This window comes from Bombus impatiens, unplaced genomic scaffold, assembly GCF_000188095.3.
Source record: "Bombus impatiens unplaced genomic scaffold, BIMP_2.2 scf_0136, whole genome shotgun sequence".
Classification (NCBI taxonomy): Eukaryota; Metazoa; Arthropoda; class Insecta; order Hymenoptera; family Apidae; genus Bombus; species Bombus impatiens.
In genome coordinates this window covers 3,394,924-3,414,800 of record NT_176555.1, presented here as the reverse complement: position 1 = coordinate 3,414,800, position 19,877 = coordinate 3,394,924, and the positions used below count along the sequence as shown (strand labels likewise).

Here is a 19,877-nt window from a genome sequence, read left to right as displayed (position 1 = left end):
AACTCACGACCATTCCCTCCTTGCTTCTCCGTGTGGTTCGTGTGTCTGTTTCAGCCTGTCGTTCTCCGACGCTTTTGCCCTCTCTCTGTCGCGTCCGACCAACCCGTAACCGCCTCTTTCCCCTGCTGCCGACTCCAAACACGACTTCGTGTTGCGGAACGCCCGGAGGGAGTCGCTGCAAGGTCGTCAATTGCATCAGCGACGGTAGCTCTGCACGCTTCCTGCTTCTCTTCTTGCCCGCGCGCCACACCGCTCACGGATCGTGTTCGACAACGACCAACCGATTTCCAGTTCGTTCCAGTCCACTCTATTTAGACGGCCAACCGCGAAAATCTGAACGAAACATTCGTGCTTTCGATGCTTCGTACGAGTAGATATCATGATTTGTTCTTGTCCGTGCGCTACATCGCTCGCGGACTGTGTTCGACGACGACCAACCGATTTCCAGTTTGTTCCAGTCGATTCTATTTAGGCAACCAACCGCGCAAACTTCGTCGAAACACTCGTGCTTTCGATGCTCAATAGGAGAAGATATCATGACCTGTTGGACGGTTGCGGTATTTTATAGTTGTTCTGAGGTGATGTTCCGAGCTAGAGCAAGTTAATTGATCTAGTGATGTTTACGTGGATTGGGTAAACGACTTATCGTCGATGCTTGGAAATGGGTTAATTGAAAACGAAGATTTTTAAGTTAAGCAGAGAGTTTACTTTTCTTCTTCTTCTTTTTTTTTTTTGAGGCGTTATTCTGATGAGTAATTTGTCGGGTGATGATCGATGGTGGTTTGAGTGGTAGGGTAGAACGAGGTAGATTCGAGGATTGCGATCGATTGATTTGATTAAGAAGTTCGGTTGTCTGAATTCAGACGTTGAGAAATTGAAAAGTTCATAGAGATAAGGCCAGACAGGTTCGATATTTCAATTGCATTATATTTATTGGAAGAAAAAAGAGAGGTATAGGTTTGGTATTCAAGAGCGCAAATGTTTGTTATTAGGAACGTTATTTGTCTACGAATTTATAGGGAGGTTGAAACAGTGACTTGACGATTTTGAGATGCTTTCCGTTGATTTACTCGAGTTATTGCAGCAACCTTTTCAATGTGGTTTGAATAGTTTGCGTAAAATGTGAGTTTGAATAAGGATTTGTTTATCGTTTAAATTTGGAATCTTTAAACAGCGTGTTCCAAAAATAAGACGGCATAATACTACAAATTTCACGTCTTAAATGCCACTGCACGTAACACAGATCTTAACATTTATTTTTCTGTAAGAAGCCAAGAAAGAGAGAGAATATGTACGTGCTTTTAAATACATGACTATGCGAGAATATATGAATCACAGAACTCATATACTTGAATCAATCAGAAATTATCGGTGTCTCTTACAAGTGGAGTTGAAAGTCTTTGTTATAAATGTGATTTTCAATTTTAGTTATTTCGCGCAGTTCAAAAACTTGCAATTTTACCTTACAGCATTCTTTAGGTCGTTTTTCACTCGATCGTGCTTTTCTATTATTAAAGGATTTCATATTAAACTTCTTCTTCAAATGCTAAAAATTGGTAAATGCAGCTAAAAGAAACGCGAGTAAGAAATTGTCATTTGACGTTGCGAAGGTGTACAACTGAAATTGCACCGTATAAATAACAATTAAGGATCGAAACTCATTGAGGAATTTGATATGGATGCTTCAAGTTGGACGTAAAGTTTGACACGTGATGATCGGTTTATTGATAGTTAGATGATCACATTTTGCAAAGTGGCCGTTATTAGTCTGGATTAATTGCTTCTGGATTTAACTTAGATACCCTAAACTACGGTAGGAGCACATACGAAGCTTTGTGCATTTAAGCTATTAACAGTTCGGTGGTGGTATTTTGTAAAGTAGCTCTTTATCGTGGTTAAAGATCTAGTTACCAACCTTTTCGACACGATCAATTTACATATTCGATATTCTAAACTAAATTTACGTAAAGCTTTAATATTAGAAAATAAGCAACTAGCTGCTAGATTAACTCTTGAAAGCTATCGTCAAAGAAAATTAGATTTATCCTATTACCGGTAAAATTTAACTAATCCTTTTCACTTTAGATCAATAAAGATGAATAGAATTAAACGAACGCTATGTATATTTAAATGATTCATCGCTATGCGATATTAAATAAAAAATAGAAAGATCGTTGTTTGCGATGGTTACAAAATAACATCGGGATAGTATTTTCGTGTGATGGAATTTCACCTTCGATACCTTTTACAGATTAATTTTGCCAATATTTTAACAACTAACAACTAACGATATTTTAAATGTTTCCAATTGAAATCTCCTGTTTAAACGTTTTACTTATCGATCTACCAATTTCATTAGATGGATAATTAAAATGTTCAAATAAGATATTCTAACGGAACTTCAATTCAGCAGCAACAATTTGTTCATGTTCACTCGAGCTGAAAATACTATTATCGATCACTTGGAGTTCATTGCTGGTGGATTTGATTTAAACGCCTTAAATTTCTGTAGAAAGTTATACGGAACTTTAATAGTCATATAAGTTCAGTTGCAGTTTCATGTTGCAGTCTATGTGTTCATGTTGGACTTGGAATTAATGGCTTCCGTTCAGTGTTATAATGCTATTCGAAACTTCTATTATCTATCTATTAAATGGCAAAGTAGTTTCGTGAACCATCTTTGTTTACGAATATTATAATCAAATCATTGTTTCTTCTCTACGTCCATCGCTCTTCGATAATAACATTCGCGCTTCAATTTAAGCTGCTATAAATCGAAAATAATTTTCACACACACAGACAAAATTCACATCTGAAATTAAGTATCATTTTTTCTATAACTGATTATTCGAATATTATTCGAAAGATTCCTATCGTAATTGAGCTCCATTGTGTATCGGAAATTGGAAGTGACTTGTTTATGATAAATTTCAATTAAATAACAAAACTCTTAATTTACATAAATGCTGTTCTCAGTCGAATCGATTAAATGCAGCAATTAAAGAGAAATATTTGGAACTGGTCAATAATTTATTTTTTAACAAGTTGATACTAATCTTCAATCTGTCAGTGAAGAGTGTACAGAAATTATCGGATTCGTCCAATTTACCCAACCGAATGCTATCTGATTGTTGTTCATTGCAACATTTGCAAAATATTTTTAACCGCAAGAAATTGAAGAAACTAGATGTTTGTAGCAACGCGTGTGGTAAATTTATTGCTGAGGATGACGAATAATTTCTTCAAAAAGAATTACAATGAAAGTCAGTAACCCTTAAATTTTAAACAGTGAAATGAAAAGTCACCGAAAGATACGATATAAGCAATAAAATAGCATACAAATATTATTGAAAATCGTAAAAAGAAACTAATTTATATATCGTTTTGGCATAAATATTGACACAGTAACATCTCTTGGAATGATAGATATTTTAAAAAAGTTCGTGATACGGTAAATCAGGGACGCAAAAGAGATTTCCATAATTTGAAAAAGAATAATTTATCACAATCCTGTAAATATTTATGTGCTTCGATTTCTTCAAGTTTCATGATACAGAATTCAAAGTAGAAGAAGAGAGCGTAACGAGAAAAGTATTAGGAAATCTTGCACTTCGCTTTCGTAATCGTTACCTTAGTGAATAAGATTCAATAACGTAAACAGCCTAAAAAAGAAACTGCAAATGAAATGTTGCGTCAATAGTGACACCTGATGGATTGAGCAAGGTTCAAATCGCGAATCCGGTTCTTAGCAAATTCGCTCGAGCTTTCTTTTATTCGGCTATATAGGGTGGCTCGCGTAACTGGATCAAACTATAATCCTGAAACGGCGAAGGATAGAAAAGAATTTCATTAAGCAAAATTGAACGGTTCCAAACGATGTGGTGATTCGACGATGCTAAATGAAGGCACAAGTGGCAATCTAATCTTTAAAACATCTTGCAAACGCTTGCAAATTACATCAGGTCGTGTATTATTCGAAACTATTTCAGTTTTCCTTATGAAATTTTCTTCAATCTTCTATCGTTTCGTACTTACAGCTTGTCCTAATCACATGGAACGCCCTATGTAACTTCTACGTTTCTCATTCTACATTCACATTTGAGTAAAATCCTCTAAATCCGTGAATTCTCGTATATCCGTTATCGTAGCATGGAATTCGATACGAATAAGCATTCGCTAAGAAGTTGACGAGAGAGAACAGCCATCGAACGCGAACAGACCTTACGTAACGAAACGTGATTCGTCGAGCCGATGAAAAACGTCACGTCTGGGACGGCAACCATGAAGTTTACGTCGAAGTTTAGCAACCGTGCACCCTACAAGGAAGTCGGCAGTAACGTCGTCAATTGCATAAGCGGCAGTAAAGCTTCGAGGTTTCCTGCTTTGCACTTCAATGCAGCCAGTCGACCGATCCTCAGATTTTATCTTCTTCTTAGTTCCGCGATGTTTGCTCCAAAGTGGCAAGGAATTTCCACGGAATCCCGTCCGTTCTGACTTTTACGCGTCACAAGGCGTTTAAATATACAAAACCTTGCGCTGCTTGGTCTAATAAATATTAGATGCGATCACTGCTGCACGATGCTACGTCAATACATGTCAATACAGAATCGTGTCAAGATCGAATATCTCGATGACGATCGTAATCGTAATTGTATCGATAATTTTAAAAACGAGCGAAGAGTCTTTCGAGTAAATTTTTTTAACAACTATAAATTAATTACTACACTGCTTAAGTACGTAGATAGATCAAGTAGCCATTTTACGCAGTAGAATTGATCATTCTAATTGCAACGAATCGACAGTCCAATGTGGCGAATGCAACTTCCTTTAATCTAACAGCAGCTCATTCAATCACAAGCTGCTAAGAAGTAGAATCTGAATATAAATCGAAGCTCCAACTGTAGAACAAAATCCTTGCTTAAGGATAACTTTGACGACGATATAAATATAACGAATATAATTTGTTGGAATTCGTGAAAGGTCTAAAATTAGTGAATTATGTAGAATAATCTAAATAACGTTCACGTACCGTACAATACTTTCTATTCTGTGTTTTCTCGTTTAAATTACTCTTATGCCCCCTTTGCGTGCATGCGGTTTTTTGGTGCACATGCGAGGAGACGATAATAAAGGAACGAAAGACAAATGATGTATATCTCGATTCTACCAAAATGAAACATTTTCTTTTCTTTGTACGCGTGCCTCAAATAATTATGATGATCCATAGGTAAATCGATTCTTTCTTCCTATTAGGGATGATATTTTTCTTAAAATTATTCTTCCATCTAAATTATCCTGCAACTATTCGTTTTAATATTGTTGATTTTTTAATTATTTCCAATGAACGCGCATGAATGGTCCATGACTCGATAATATCTGTGCTTGATAAATTACCACGAATAATATCTTAAATATTCTTTACGATTTCAAATGGACCATTTACAAATATTAATAAAGTATTCTGACAGAAAGGAAGTCGGTTCAGGGAATATTTATAATAAAAGATGAATCACTTATACGTAATTAATCTTCCACTCAAATTTTACTTCTTTCCGTTCCCTCATTTATCATTCGTCATTCATCGTTTTTCAATTGTTATGTTCTTTCCGTTATTTTTTTAAAACCTCGTCAAAACATTTTTGTCTAAAAGAAACTCAATACCATTCGTAAATATTTTGTACAAAAATTTCACTAAATCGCTAAAATTTTAATTAACGTAGATAACGTTTCCATCGTTTTTCGAATTCTAATACAAGTTTTTTCAATAGAAAATACAAAAGAGCACTAGTTAATTATAAATCGATCAATTATTCCAACCTGTGATTAGCCACTTAAAGACGTCGAAGAGACGTCGATTCGATAAAATAAATCTCTGGCTTCTACAAGCGAACTGCACTAATTGCAAGTGTAGAATACTCCAGTCAGAATACTCCAAATTCTTAGATCGTAACTATTTCAAGCAAATATAAAGAGAATCTCATAAAATAAAACGAATTCCGTAAGATTTTAGACCGTGGACCTTTAAAGATTAAGAAACCAAAATAATTTGATAAATAGATTTTTTAAATCAAATTTATGAATACAAATTTCGTAATACTTTGTTCGTTCATTGTAAAATATATTTTTTAATTACTTAAAATTTGTGTAATTTGAAATTAAATTTTATTTCTGTCATTTGATTAAAATAGCTACAAGAATTAATAAGAGAAACGTAGCAAAGTCAAATTTAACTAGCTAACTAGCTTTGTAACTAGCTTAAGCTAAATTTGATGTAAAATTCTTGTCATGTTAAAAGTAATAATGCATTTATAGGATTTGCATTTCTTAACATTTATATTAGATTTCGTTTATAATTCCAATATTATACACGAATATAAGTGAATTAAAGATATAGGAAAGATGTAACGTGGAGATTTCACGAATATTTATTTAAATATAACGTTGTACAAATTTTCAAATATATCGCTTTGAACATAATTGACCTATTATATTTTAAGTGATCCGCTTCGTTCATTTCACGCATCAATTATCATGCCTAATATGCATTAACCTAGCTATATTGTAAAATTTTACTCGAATTCTGAAAACTCGTATCGTATTAAACTTGTGCTTTCATCGTGTTAAGCTTCGCGCTCAAACATAAATGAAGCAATATACATTTTCATAAAACAGATTCTTTCTCTCCTTACGGATGCATCAAATAAAATAAGGCGACGAAAAGTGAACAAAAATTATTTCTAATAAAACAGTGACTTTAAATCGAAACGTACTACGTTTATCTTCCTTCAAATTCGTTGATACGTTTTGAATCAAAACACAGTTACTACGCCATTAGGAAAAAAATTATAAAAAAAGTACTTCCTCGGAATATTCCACTATTTCAATCGTCAATATATGACTTAATAACATTTTCTGCAGAATTCTCATCTCAACGTTTCCGCAACGGAATCACGTTTTACCCCTAAGGACGAAGCATTAAAATCACCATTCGTAATTAAAGTTGCCATCGAAGAAGCCTTCGAACAAAGGACGCTCTAGCTCACCCCCTGACAATAATGCAGATGCAAGAGGACTTTCAGCAAGGTCAGCAATCGTATCTCCGACCTGTTCGAAGCTTTGATACGAGGGCATCTCTCTTAAAATCTTCTGCCAGCTTCGCTAATCCCGATAACAAGTAAAAGGAAAGCGCAAGGACTTCTAAGAAATCGTTCTTTCGTGTCAGGGACAAATTACCAGGGTCGAATCGCGTAGAATAGAATTGAATGGCGTCTTTTACAAAGGAAGCAGGCCTTCTAGTGACTGGACTGGAGAGAACTTAAAAGACTATATACAATATAACGCAGAATTTCTATATCGACCACATTTAGAGTCTCGTAATGGCAAACAAATATCAAATTGATCGGGAGATTCCGTCGTTTTTGTTCTTTGAGAGGAAAGAAATTAATTGTCAATTGTAGATCTGCTACATTCTTTGCATTATTTTCGATTGAAATTTACGTTTCGTTATCCTTGCAATGTTTCTTAATTTGTGAAAAATTAGAACGAATCGTCGTTGATGGAGCGCGGATATTTATGCAAATTTGTAGCTCTATGAACAGAATTAAAGAGACGGAACTTAGGCAGAAATTTGTTTCACCCAGTAAATATTTTTACAGCTACTCTACTTTGGATATTTTAGATATTTTTTCACATTGTTCGCGCAATTTCCCGTACATACATAAAAATCTGCAATCTAGTTATTACTGATTTCTTCCCTCGATACTACGCCAAAGATCTTCTTAAAGGATCAATTTCTTTTTCTCGGTAAAAGAAAAGCAAGAAAACATTGAACCGTCTGTTCGATAAAACATTGAAATTATTATCAGTTAGTCTTCGATATAAAATTCACCGTTACCGTGTCTACAGGTAATTCACATGTGTCCCGGTGTTGTTGAATTTTTCATTTTTATTACTAAAATATTACTTCAGCGAGTTTTCTTGAAGTTTCATAAACACTCAAACAAGCTACCACCTTATTTAAAAACTGCTGTAGAAGATACAATTTTTCTATCTAACGCTCGTAAGTACAAAGTGCAACCATCTTAATTTCATCTCATTTTTTTTTATCACTTTTAGCTTCACCTAAGATGCACTTTGTTACAGAATAATTTATTCATCAAATTTTTATATGTCTTGCGTCTCATAATAATTTAGCCGCTCCACTCATTTAACGTAGTTACTTAGTTTGCAAGACAAATTTACTTTGGTCACAAAAATGTCTAGGAGATTGATGTACGTATCTACTGGATTTCCACGTACATGTAGACCCTTAATGCGTTCCTTCGGCCAAGACAGGCTAACTGCACACGACAAACCTGGCCTTAAATTTGGCAACGAACAGCGTGTCGTGATTTATGTTAATCTTTGTCCACGGCCAGAAACGTTTCGATAGAGCTACACTGTGACCAATCTGTGCAAGGATTAATTGGACGCCGGCCTAGAATCGAAGTGTCTCTGAACGTGTTCGGACCTTCGTCGTAAAATATTGAGAATCGCCTCGAAACTTTGTCAGTCCATTTCGATGCTTTCGAAAGTTACTAATTTACGCCATTTAAATAAATAAAATAACAACATTTTTGAAGTCTTTCAATATGAAGTATCAAAAATATACAACTTCATGCTTTTTTCAAAGAATTCAAAAAATTCAAAGATTTTTTAGTATCGCGGTATATGGTACACAGGAAAATTTTGCTCTGGAATAAAATTGATCTTAAAGTTTAAAGCAATATATTGGGAATTATTGAAATTCTCTGGGTGCTATTCGAAATTTAAAATTCGTAGATGAGAAAATTTAGAAATTTGTTTAGCTTTGAACTCGTGCTTTCATTGTGAAACATTGGAAATATAATTAATTTCAAGATCTTTCTATTTTTTATTCAGGTAAAATGTTAGAAGGAAATATCTAGAGTTTCGTGTAAATTCTATCAATTTACTGGAATACTTTTGGAAATTCAAAATTTATGGCGGAAGAATTTAGACGTTCTTTGTTGAAAATGACAATGTGAGTTCGTGCTCGCCATCCATATGCAGATGCGTTAGTTATAAGAAATAGTAACTAGAGGATGATCCTAATTACAATCGATAGACTTAATCGATAGGCTTAAGATGCCTTTTTGTTTTTATTCCTAGTTTTTTGTAAGCGCGTGCAATAAAGGTTTTTTGGACGGTGTGATAGATTTATCCATTCAATAAAATAATAACTATTCCAATCTCACCTCTGAGTATAGAAATAACAACATTCTTAATGTGAAATATCGGAGGTCTAGAAATTTAGTTGACTGAAGATTCTTGGAAGCTTTAATCCGTCGTTCAGAAAAATTGATTGGGTCATCTATTATAAAAACTTTGAAGCTAATTTCAAACGCTGATATATTATTTTTTATTTATGAAAGATGCTACTTCTTCATAGAGAACATATTAAAAATCACATTTTTCAACGCCATTGAATTATTTCGATATTTCTAGAAATTCAAAGCTGATGACCAAAAGAATCTTGAGTTATCATTGTCAAATACCGGAAATATAAATAATTTTACATATTTAGATATATTTTCTAACAAGACTTTACGCCTTTATTTTTTACTAGAAGTATCGAAAATTACATCCAAGCGATATTGATCTTAAACTGTCGTTGCTTGAAAACTACACGTATCGTAGAAAAATGGTGTTTCACAATATCCAAAGGTCTACGTCCGCCGATCAACGGCCTAGCTAACCCAGAAACCAACGATCTCGTCTTTCGCAACTAGCGAACTGTCCGATACTCGGCAATTAAACGAAAAACGACAAGTGTCAAAAAACGAATCCCGTTCCACAGGATCATCCTAACCGATCTACTTTCGAATTCCTCTTATAGAGGCGTGACCATATTCCGTATAGTTCGAGATCCGACAATCAACCTCGCTTTGGATCGTTGAAGTATTAACTAGCAAAGATGTAATTAAGTAAAGATCCCTCTGAATTGGGACGATAATGTTTATTACTGGATGTAGCGATGCAAGAGAAGAACCACGTGGCAGTTAATCTTTGTATAACGCGAAAGAAAACAAAATTATGTAATACTCGTGTAGCTACGTAACAATGAAACTGTAAATTATAAAAAAATAGATTGACAACTGAAATATATTAAAATTCAGTCTGATATTTTTCTCCCAATACTCATCTTTCAGGGATTTAACAATCCTCTTTATTTATTCATATTTATTGCAACATGTTAATTAACACTATTATTATCACCAAACAAGAAGGTATTCGAACAAAGGTTCTATTGCCTTAAATTATATATTAAATTACGTATTAATATAATCCTTCTTGGAGAAATTTTATCAATATTAGTATTGTTTATAAAATGCGTTATATATCGTACTAGCGTAAGTAATTTTAATTTTCCACAACTTTTCATTCCAAGAATATAATAAGAGTACGTTTGGTTCGAAAACTTCCGACGACCACTCTATCTAAATTTTCAATCTGTAACCGATATTCGTTTATGTTTCACCAATTATTTAACAGATTATTATCAAAGATTTAATTGCCTAATTATAGAATTCTCTGCTCGATAAACGATTCGGTAAACAGGTTACGAGTTCTTGTCGATGGGCGACAGAACTGAACGTTCTTAGCGCAGATAGGCAGAAGAGAAAAGAAGAGAAATAAAGAGAAGAAGAAAAAAGAAAAAAGGTAAATCAGCTAGGGCTACACGTACCGTTGCTGTTTCTGCAAACACACGGCTGCCTCGTCGATTTGTTCTCCAGTTTCACCGGCTGACCTTGACTCGATAGGAAGGCCTCTCGTTTCTTGCCAGTGGCCTGGACAACCTGGTTGCCATTCTGGCCACCCTGCACCACCATCGCGCTCGAGGTCGAGCTCGTAGGGCACGAAGTGCCGTTCACAGCGACCGAGCATCCGGTAGTCGAACCTGTCGGCGACTGATACTCCTGGAGCAACACTCCCGTCGTTGGTACCACATTCCCTGTCGAATTCGGTGACGAGAAGCTGTTGATCGTCAGCGTTGGCGCGTTCCCGGTCACCAGAGACAATTGAGGGGAAAAAGTGTTCTGGTGCAAGCCTCCTGTTCACAGAGAACATTATCATGTCAGTATTATCAGTGATTCTACATTTGGCTGTGTGAAATATCCGTTAGTGTAATAAATGAGTGGTATAGCTAGAGTTTAGAGATATTTTCGTGAGCCGTTGAAAACATTCTTAAGGAACATTTCCATATGATGTTACTTACATAGAAACGAATCTTGAGATATTCTCTTTGCCACTCGTTTTTCATTTTTCTTAGTTTATAAATTCTTGTACTTATGTACTATCCTAGCCTACTACCCTAATACACTAACCCTATGATACTACGCTAAATCAAATGTTAGAAAACGCATAATGAAATATTTTGAATGGACCGTAAGAATGAACTCTGTGAAAAAGATGTGAATGATCTTATTATAGCGTGTAATAAGTTGCGATCGGTTGATTTATGGTATTGGTGAAACGTTTAAATTTTACTATTCAAGATTATATAGTTATATTATTGAGGAAGTGATGACGAGAATGATGAATAAGGGGAAAAACTGCTCGGTTTACGGTGAAACGAATTTTAGGTGTTATCGAGTTTGAATCGCAGCAATATTGCATAAAGTGTGTAAGCCGTTTGAAACGAGATAAATTTGAAGTATTGGAGAGTTTCATCTAAAGTAGGATTATGTATTCGTTATATGATTATATATTATTCAGTTAATACGTTAATCATAGTAAATATTACTTGTCGTGAAATGTTCGAGGTTGATATATATGTGTGTGTGAAATGTTGGTATATATAGGATGATAAACCTTTAATGTTACCAACAGATATATGTTTAATTAACAATTATGGAATAGATCATATATTCTCGCTTAATTTAGGGATAAAGTTTATTCGTTCTACAAAAAATCATATACGCTTCAATTTTCAAATTGAAACGAAGTACATAAAATGATGTTAACTAGTATGTACATGATATTATTCAAAGAAGCGTAATCGATTAAAATTCACTGCAGACTAATAAGTAAAAATGCATTATTCATTGTAGTAAACATCGTCTTTATTCTTGAATATTTTCCAACATGTAGATATACTTCTATTTTTAAACTATTAATGAATTATTCAATAACAATGGCTTAATTCTGTCTAGTAATTTAAACCGTAAAGTAACAACTTCTTAATTTCTCAATTTACTTTATCAATTACGATTAATTGATTGTTAATTGGGTTATAAAATATTGTTTCTACAAAAAAAAAAGTAATTTCATAAAGGAGGAAACGAAATCCGAATGAATAAACGAATTTTAAACCGTTTTTGAAATAATTAATGCTAGTAATAGTAAAAGGAAGTAGACAATAAAACCGGCGAGTAAGATCCTCGCGATTCGGATAACATTAATTAAGCTACTGGCCACGAAATATGTGGCCAATTATTAATACAATGTGGTAAACGCAATGAAACCACAACTTCGACCAGTTTCAAACTTCTACTCGATAAACCGATTTTGTACGATTACCTATACTTTTGTGACAAACGTTTCACATGGTTCATACGTTATTTGTATAATAAAAACTTTATGCAAATATTTGATTTATTCCCTCTTGCATATTTTAATTCATAATAGCGTCGAGTATATCAAACAATTTTGCGGAACGAGATTGTTTTCAAAATAATTATATCATTGTTATTAATACATTGTAGAGATATGTATTAGGAAAACATATTGTAAATTGTTTAAGATTATTTTGTACTCTGTGTTTCATACGTAAAGCAAAAGGAAACATATACAGATAATACAGAAAAACACGGAGAAATATGATATAATAATATAAATGTTATATGACACAAAAATTACTAATCACATTCTATACTGCGACAAATTTTTCGTTGTTAGAGCTGCTGAATTTTGTAAAATCAAACTGATCTTTTCCAAAAATTACAAATGTTTTACCAATAACGTATTAGAGGTATTGATACGACTACGGAGAACCAATTAAAAAAAGAAAACGACAATATGTCCTAGAGGAATAAATTTCTATATTTACTTCTGACACTTTCAGGATATAAAGAAAAATCTGATAAAGTAAAAATGTATTGAAATAAACAATACAAAAAATGCTTGAAAACTATCTATAAAAGACTTAGGGAAAAAATCATTAATTTTATTGAAATTAAAGTTTATCAAACTTCTATGTACGTTAAGAATTAACTTAAACGTCACAGAATAAAATTTCAGTCTACCAATCGCTATAATTACAATTTAATTTTTATCAAATATACCGAATAAGAAATAAAACCGAACCATGCACGTAGAAATAATTACCAATAGATTACATCAATCGCGGGATCAAAGGCTGCGAGGGAGCAACTCGAGGTGATTTATGAAACAATTTCAATTACATACACAGAGGAACATACATAGGAATTCCAACTTGGAAACTCTTTCTCACGACCATCTTATTTTCCGACATTGTAAGCTGCTTAACGGGCGAATCGACGTCGAACTTGGAGAGCGATTCGTCGGCATAGATACAGCCTTAAAAGTACTCGAGAGAACGTTGAATAACCCTGTGTCAACTTCCGCGGTGATCGAAGATTATTCCAGCATTCGCGTCGAATTAGTCGGCAATCGAGCGCCGATTAAACTCTTTCCGAACTTGTTGAATGCGTAACTTTTCGTTCCGTCGTTTATTACGGTAACACGATCGATAAAGTTAAACGAGAAAACTTTTACGACTTCCTTCTCGATATCTTCGAGATCATATTTCGATGAATCGAAACAAGTTGCTCCGTTTGTTTTTCATCATTTGAATCTATCGTTTGCGTTGGGTGGGACAGGTAATTTTCGTCATTTTTTATCGTATTAAATATGCATTAGCATGTCCATTATTATATTTGCACAGTTGACCGAGATATGCAAATTATCCTTCTAGAAGAATAATTAAAGAAGTTTCTGGAAAAATGGCTGGCAAGGCAGAATGAAGACTTGGAAAGTTTCTAGTAGATTGAATAATTAGTCATAGAAAGACGATGTAGAAATAACAATGAAATTAAGAATAATAATTTGCAAAAATGAGGAAACAATAATAATGGAAAATATAATTCTGAAGTCAGCTACGTTTGAATTAATAATTATGAGTCCTAAAGAATACCGATTATCTTACATTTACGAAAGAAGTAAAAATTTCATAACATTTAAACTCTTTGATTAACAAATACACTGCATATTTATGTAGATATTTATGGGATTTATATCATTTATATTCATTCTCATCAAATATTACTCCCTTTTCAAGATACCTATATTGTTACGTAATAGAATATTGGATAAAGTTACGTAATAGAATAATAGACGAGGTTATAAAAATAGTTAATTAGTATTGAATTACATTGAATGATTTTATTTTAGTGGTATTTTTACAAAATGTAAAAACTTCCTGTTAGAAAACTTCCTGGTCGACTTTTTGAAGAAGCACCACATATTTCTAGAACTACTTGCTAGATTACTCCCTACTACTTGCTAGATTACTCCCGACTACTTTCTAAAGTTCTATCTCTTTTTAATTAATATTTACTGATAACATACTAATACAAATTACTTTCTTTATTGTATTCAACCTTGCTTTTCGTCATGTTTTACAACGGCGTATGAGAAAATAACTCTAGATGAGTGATAACTCTAAAATTTGGAGAGAAAATGTATTGTGGAAGGAAAATTACTAACTGTCATGTTCATCCCCTTCTATTTTTCATTTTTAACAGTAACAATGATAAACGATGATAAAGTAGTCGAGATAAATAAAGTGCTCTGTGTATTACTTGCCCTTAACAACATTTAATTCTAAAAACGTGAAATTAAGATTAAAATCAAATTGCATCACGAGACCATTAATGTTTCTCACAGTTGGATTAAAAGTAACTTTGCGCAAACGAGCATGATCTCGATGGTTTAAAGGTTAACGAGTCGAAAACATTTAAGATTTTTAATTCGATATATAAAATAATATACGGCGGTATCTAGCATAATTCATACATATCTTATATTTTCAAAGTAGATTTGCACGCGACATAATAACCTTTTCTAGAGCACCTGGTATTTTTTAACAAATTATTATAAGTGTATCGTTATTAATTGCAAGTTTATTCATTTTCTACCAAAAAAATACCCAAACATTCCTTAGTTGCTTCACAAAGAGCAATCCAGAATAATCCTAACGAAAAACTTATCAATCATATTATTTGTTTCTTACAACTTACAACTAATCTAATTGCTAATTCAGTTCCAAACGACGAGAAAAAGAAGATCCCTTCGTACTTTATAATATATAAAAAAAACTCACCATAATAAAAATTATGAAAACCAGAAAATTCATCCATCACGTTATTCATTTGAAATTAACAACTTGTTGATACTAATTTAATTCCAAACAATATATCTCTTCTATAATTTATACTAAAAGAAAAAAAACACTCACCATGATGAAGATGATGAAGACCAGTCAGATTTAGCGTATGTTGCGTGTGCTGGGTATGCTGTGTGTGCTGAGCGTGATGCAAGCTGCCTACGTTCACACCAACACCTTGAAGACTAAGCGCTTGTTGTCCCGGAGGAGCCAAACTAGCCAAATTTTTGGCCAGCAACTCGAGCTGCGTCACGGGCACGGGACTGTAGGGTGAGCCAGGGGGTGGCGTGGGAGCACCCCAGGTGTAGCCACCCACCCCAACTCCAACGGCCGCGGAAAACACGCTCTCTGAAACTACAGAATCCGACGATTAATCGATTTACTCCTTCTCTGGCTCCCTAATCGGAACTGGGCCGCTTTCAGAGTCACAATAGTCACTTTGATCCCAGTCAATTATTTTCCCGATACGATTGTACATAGAACGTGCACAAATTGCGAATTGTTTCCACAGACATAATAGCATATCTGTGTCCAGTCTCGTGGAAAATTCATATATTGTAATCTCTCAGGGAAATAAGAAGGATTAAAGTGAAAAATTTGACGAATAAAGGATTCGCACCGACAACAAAGTGGCAGTTCCAAATATTCAAATCGTATTTATTAAGAGAGAAAGAAGTTTCGTATTGGAAAGTTTCGCATTCAAAAAGTGCGAAAGTTTATTATTACGATCAATCAATCGATTCAATCAATTGATTATGGCTTTATAGCATCATTTAAAAAGTACTTGATTTTCGGTTTTATTTTTTATTGGTTCGTTGAAATTGCTGTAAAGTGGAAGTGCCTGGCTGTGCCTTATTGCAGCAACCGTTTCGAGTATCATTTGCAAGTAGGCTCCGAATATTTATATACAGATTCAGATTTTTATGAATATTCAGAAATGCAATCGAAGTAGATAGTTGTTTCGCGTATTAAACGTTATAAAGAGCGTTCTGTTTTCCATGTTTTATATATTTGTGCATATTATACGCATTTTGGATACTTCTACATATTTGATTCTCGCACGATCGATGTTACGTGCACGCGTTAACAAGTTATCAATTAACTGAACGATGAATTTATTCGCTTTTGATAAAAGTGGTTTCAAATTTTTTTTATATAATGCACTCTCTACAAGATCATCCGAGATGTTTCTTTATTATTAATAATTGATACGAAAAAAACTATTCTTCTCAAAGGCAAAAAGAAAGATTCAATCCCAAAAGGGTAAAAATGGGTAGTCTATTTGAAACATTTTATAATTTACGCGGATTTCTCGAATTTTTCATTTCGATAGATCAGAAGCAGTGAAATTGTTATCGAGAACTATTTCTTAAATTACTTCCGACTGGAAAATCTAGCACATTTCGCTATTTATAACTTCTCAGTGGTTCACTTGTAATTTTTAATCTGTACAATTAGCACTAAAATATAGAGATTATCCTTATTATTAAAATGTCGTAATAATGTAAAGCAAAACATAAATAATTAATGATGGAGGATATACATATCTACTATTAATAGATCGTGTATGTTTCTATATTCAATAGAAATTTAAATATGCAAAAATGTACGGAATGCACATCATGTGCAAAAATATACAAAATATTCAAAGTAGAATATTCAATATAAATATGTATCCTCCACTTTGCAATTCTACAAATGTCTACACTGGCATCTACACTGTACTTAGTAATTGCAAAAAAAGAGGGAACTAAAAATTGTAATTTTCAAAAGATTCGCAGCGTCAAGCCACGTCATTACACAATTGGAATTAAAATATAAAACATTGAAGGCGTTTGAACCGAATCCTTATACGACACCCTGAATCAACGTCGTATCAATTCCATTGCATCTTATCGATATAAAAAAGAGCCGATAAAAAAGAGTCGTTAATTCTCAAACCAATTCATCAACGAAATTCCATCGAGGCAGAATCTCTCTCGTCGTTTCCAGCAATAAGCAAAGAAGCACGAGGCGTGGTATACGCAGAATGAAAAATCACGAAGGAACGCAGTCCAGCGAGCGCAAAACGTCTAGCAGCTCGACTTGTGACTTGGATCGTAAATCAGGCATCGAGTCCTCTCACGACAAGGATCGTTCGCGCCTCCACGTTTCGAAACGCTCTCTCTGCCAGTGCTGCTTCGCCTGTAGACGGTTTGTTGCATTTCCTGATTTCGCGAACGATCGTCCAAAGCCTCTGTATACCCGCGTATGAATATTAAAGTCGGCGTGTGACGCGTTACCCGATGGGCTTATTGAAATTTATCGCATTAGTTCTTCGCCACTTTCGATAAATATGCAATAAACGACCGGCCAGACGGATAAATGGAAAATCTATGCAAATTCATTTAAATCGGACGCGACACTCGCCGCCGTGAACGGAAGAAAGACAGACAGTGGCCAGAGAACTGGGGAGAGAGGGCGAAAAGCGAGCAGGGCGAAGGGAAGTGCACCGATTTGCTTTTTACCCTTGTGCCGGGCAGTATTTTTGCCTTGGGGATGATACAGCGACACTTTGGAACAAATTGTCTCGATTCGCTGTTTTGTCCCGATGACGATGGAATCTTCTGACGATATTCCGGTTATTGGTCTGAGAGACCTTTGAACAATTGGAAATCGTCAGGTGACAGAGTGCGTTTCGAACGAGCGATACTGCTCTCTTAAGAGTTTCAACTTCTTCGTGGATGAATGGAGTTGAAATAATTCCGATCGTTCATCGGCTATTGTATCCTTCTGTGTTTCGATGTAACCTTTGAACCGTTTCGAGTATACGATACAGTTAATTTATTTCATTTTCGTTGTACGTCTCTTAGAAAACAGAGTAATATGAATGAAACGACACGTATAATATTTCACTTATCAATGTTGAAACATCCATCGTATGACCTAGTTTGCTTAATGTTACGCTGTATTTGGAGTAACTATATTTGATTTATATAAATGTATTATCTAGTATACCATGTTATGTACAATAACAATACTAATCTGCAAATTAATCTATTCCATTGTACCAGTTGTCAAGCAGATATCTCACCCTAGCAATTCTGGGTGATGATACTTCTGAATATTGCACTCACCTGTTCGTTCTGCTAACCATCCGCAGCATGAAAGAAAAACGAAACGTACGAATTATTAATGAACAACTCTTTGCCGTAGACTTACAACTTACAAGGCACAGATGGAAATCGAAACCTTTGATTATCTGTCTCTCGTATAATCGAAAAAGAAAGCCGTAATTTATATCACCTACTCTTCAATTAGGGTAAGTGAAACAAGTGGAGCGACATTTCGAGACGAATAAAGTACTAGAGAGTTGCCTTTATTTAATTTATGACGTGGTAGAAAGTGTTTGAAGCGTTTTAATTAAAGAGAAAAATTAAATATGTGTTTCCAATATTGCATTATTGATTGTCGTTCAATTCTTAATCGATGAAAAAGAAGTACAAGTAATATGAGCTTCCGATATGTTGCAGATCCTAGTCGCATAACCCGTACTTGTTTCACATAAATTTGCAATTTTTTTTTTCGCTGAACTTGCAGTTCTACCGCTTGCATAAAACGAACGAGAAATGATTTTTTCGGAATATCGTAGCATGTGATTACGAAGAGTAAGGGTTTATTTTCAACTGAATTTGAAATTGAGAATTGAAACTTGAAATATTTAAATCTTAGATGTATACGTATGAAAAGCATAAGAATTGTAAATATCCGAGTTCTTTTAGAGATTAGGTATATAGTTTTATATAACTTTCAGAATATTTGAAAAGCGATTACTAAATATTCATTTCTATGAACTAAAACGTTACGAAAGGAATTTCCAAGTCAAGCTGTACGTTAGTCAGTCATCTATTTAATAAAACAACGTTTCGAAAATACAGGCAGTCCTTAAATTTATATTCATAAAATATCTAATTCCCTTTGCACGTTTTATAAATTTCTTTCGATATCGTTAAAAGTAATTTATTAAATCCAAAAATCTCCGATATACATAAGCCTTTTAGAAAAGTCACGAGGAGGCTGAAGCAATACATGTTTAATGAATTGGAATTAATCGACAATGTGCACAATTTTGAAACTGTTCATCCGTAAAAAAACAGCAAATTACCACTTTATCATATTCCTCCTCTGTAATTTCCATATCTGATTATTCCGACGTAATCATCGGAATGACATTTCGTCATAACACGAATTCGCCGTAACTATAGCCTTTCCAACCCATCCCAAAAGATCATCAACTACCCATAACCCAAAGGCCAGCCCCGATACCATCCACCCTCGACTAAATTCGCGTATTCATTTGGGATTCGAGCGATCGGCGCGGACGGAAAGCGTGGCGCGGACTCGGGCGCGTTCGCGCCACGCGAGGCGGGCC

General features: G+C 34.3%; 1 protein-coding gene across 1 annotated transcript in view; it reads right to left on the bottom strand.

Annotated features, from left to right (window-relative positions):
• LOC100746567 overlaps positions 1 to 19,877 on the bottom strand; it is a 339,045-nt gene that overhangs the window by 67,295 nt on the left and 251,873 nt on the right. Inside the window, exons 5-7 of the mRNA XM_033319155.1 lie at positions 18,583 to 18,591; positions 15,539 to 15,820; positions 10,745 to 11,110 (exon numbers count right to left, since the gene is read on the bottom strand). Coding sequence (XP_033175046.1) covers positions 10,745 to 11,110; positions 15,539 to 15,820; positions 18,583 to 18,591 — 657 coding nt within the window. The remainder of the gene's footprint in view (positions 1 to 10,744; positions 11,111 to 15,538; positions 15,821 to 18,582; positions 18,592 to 19,877) is intronic.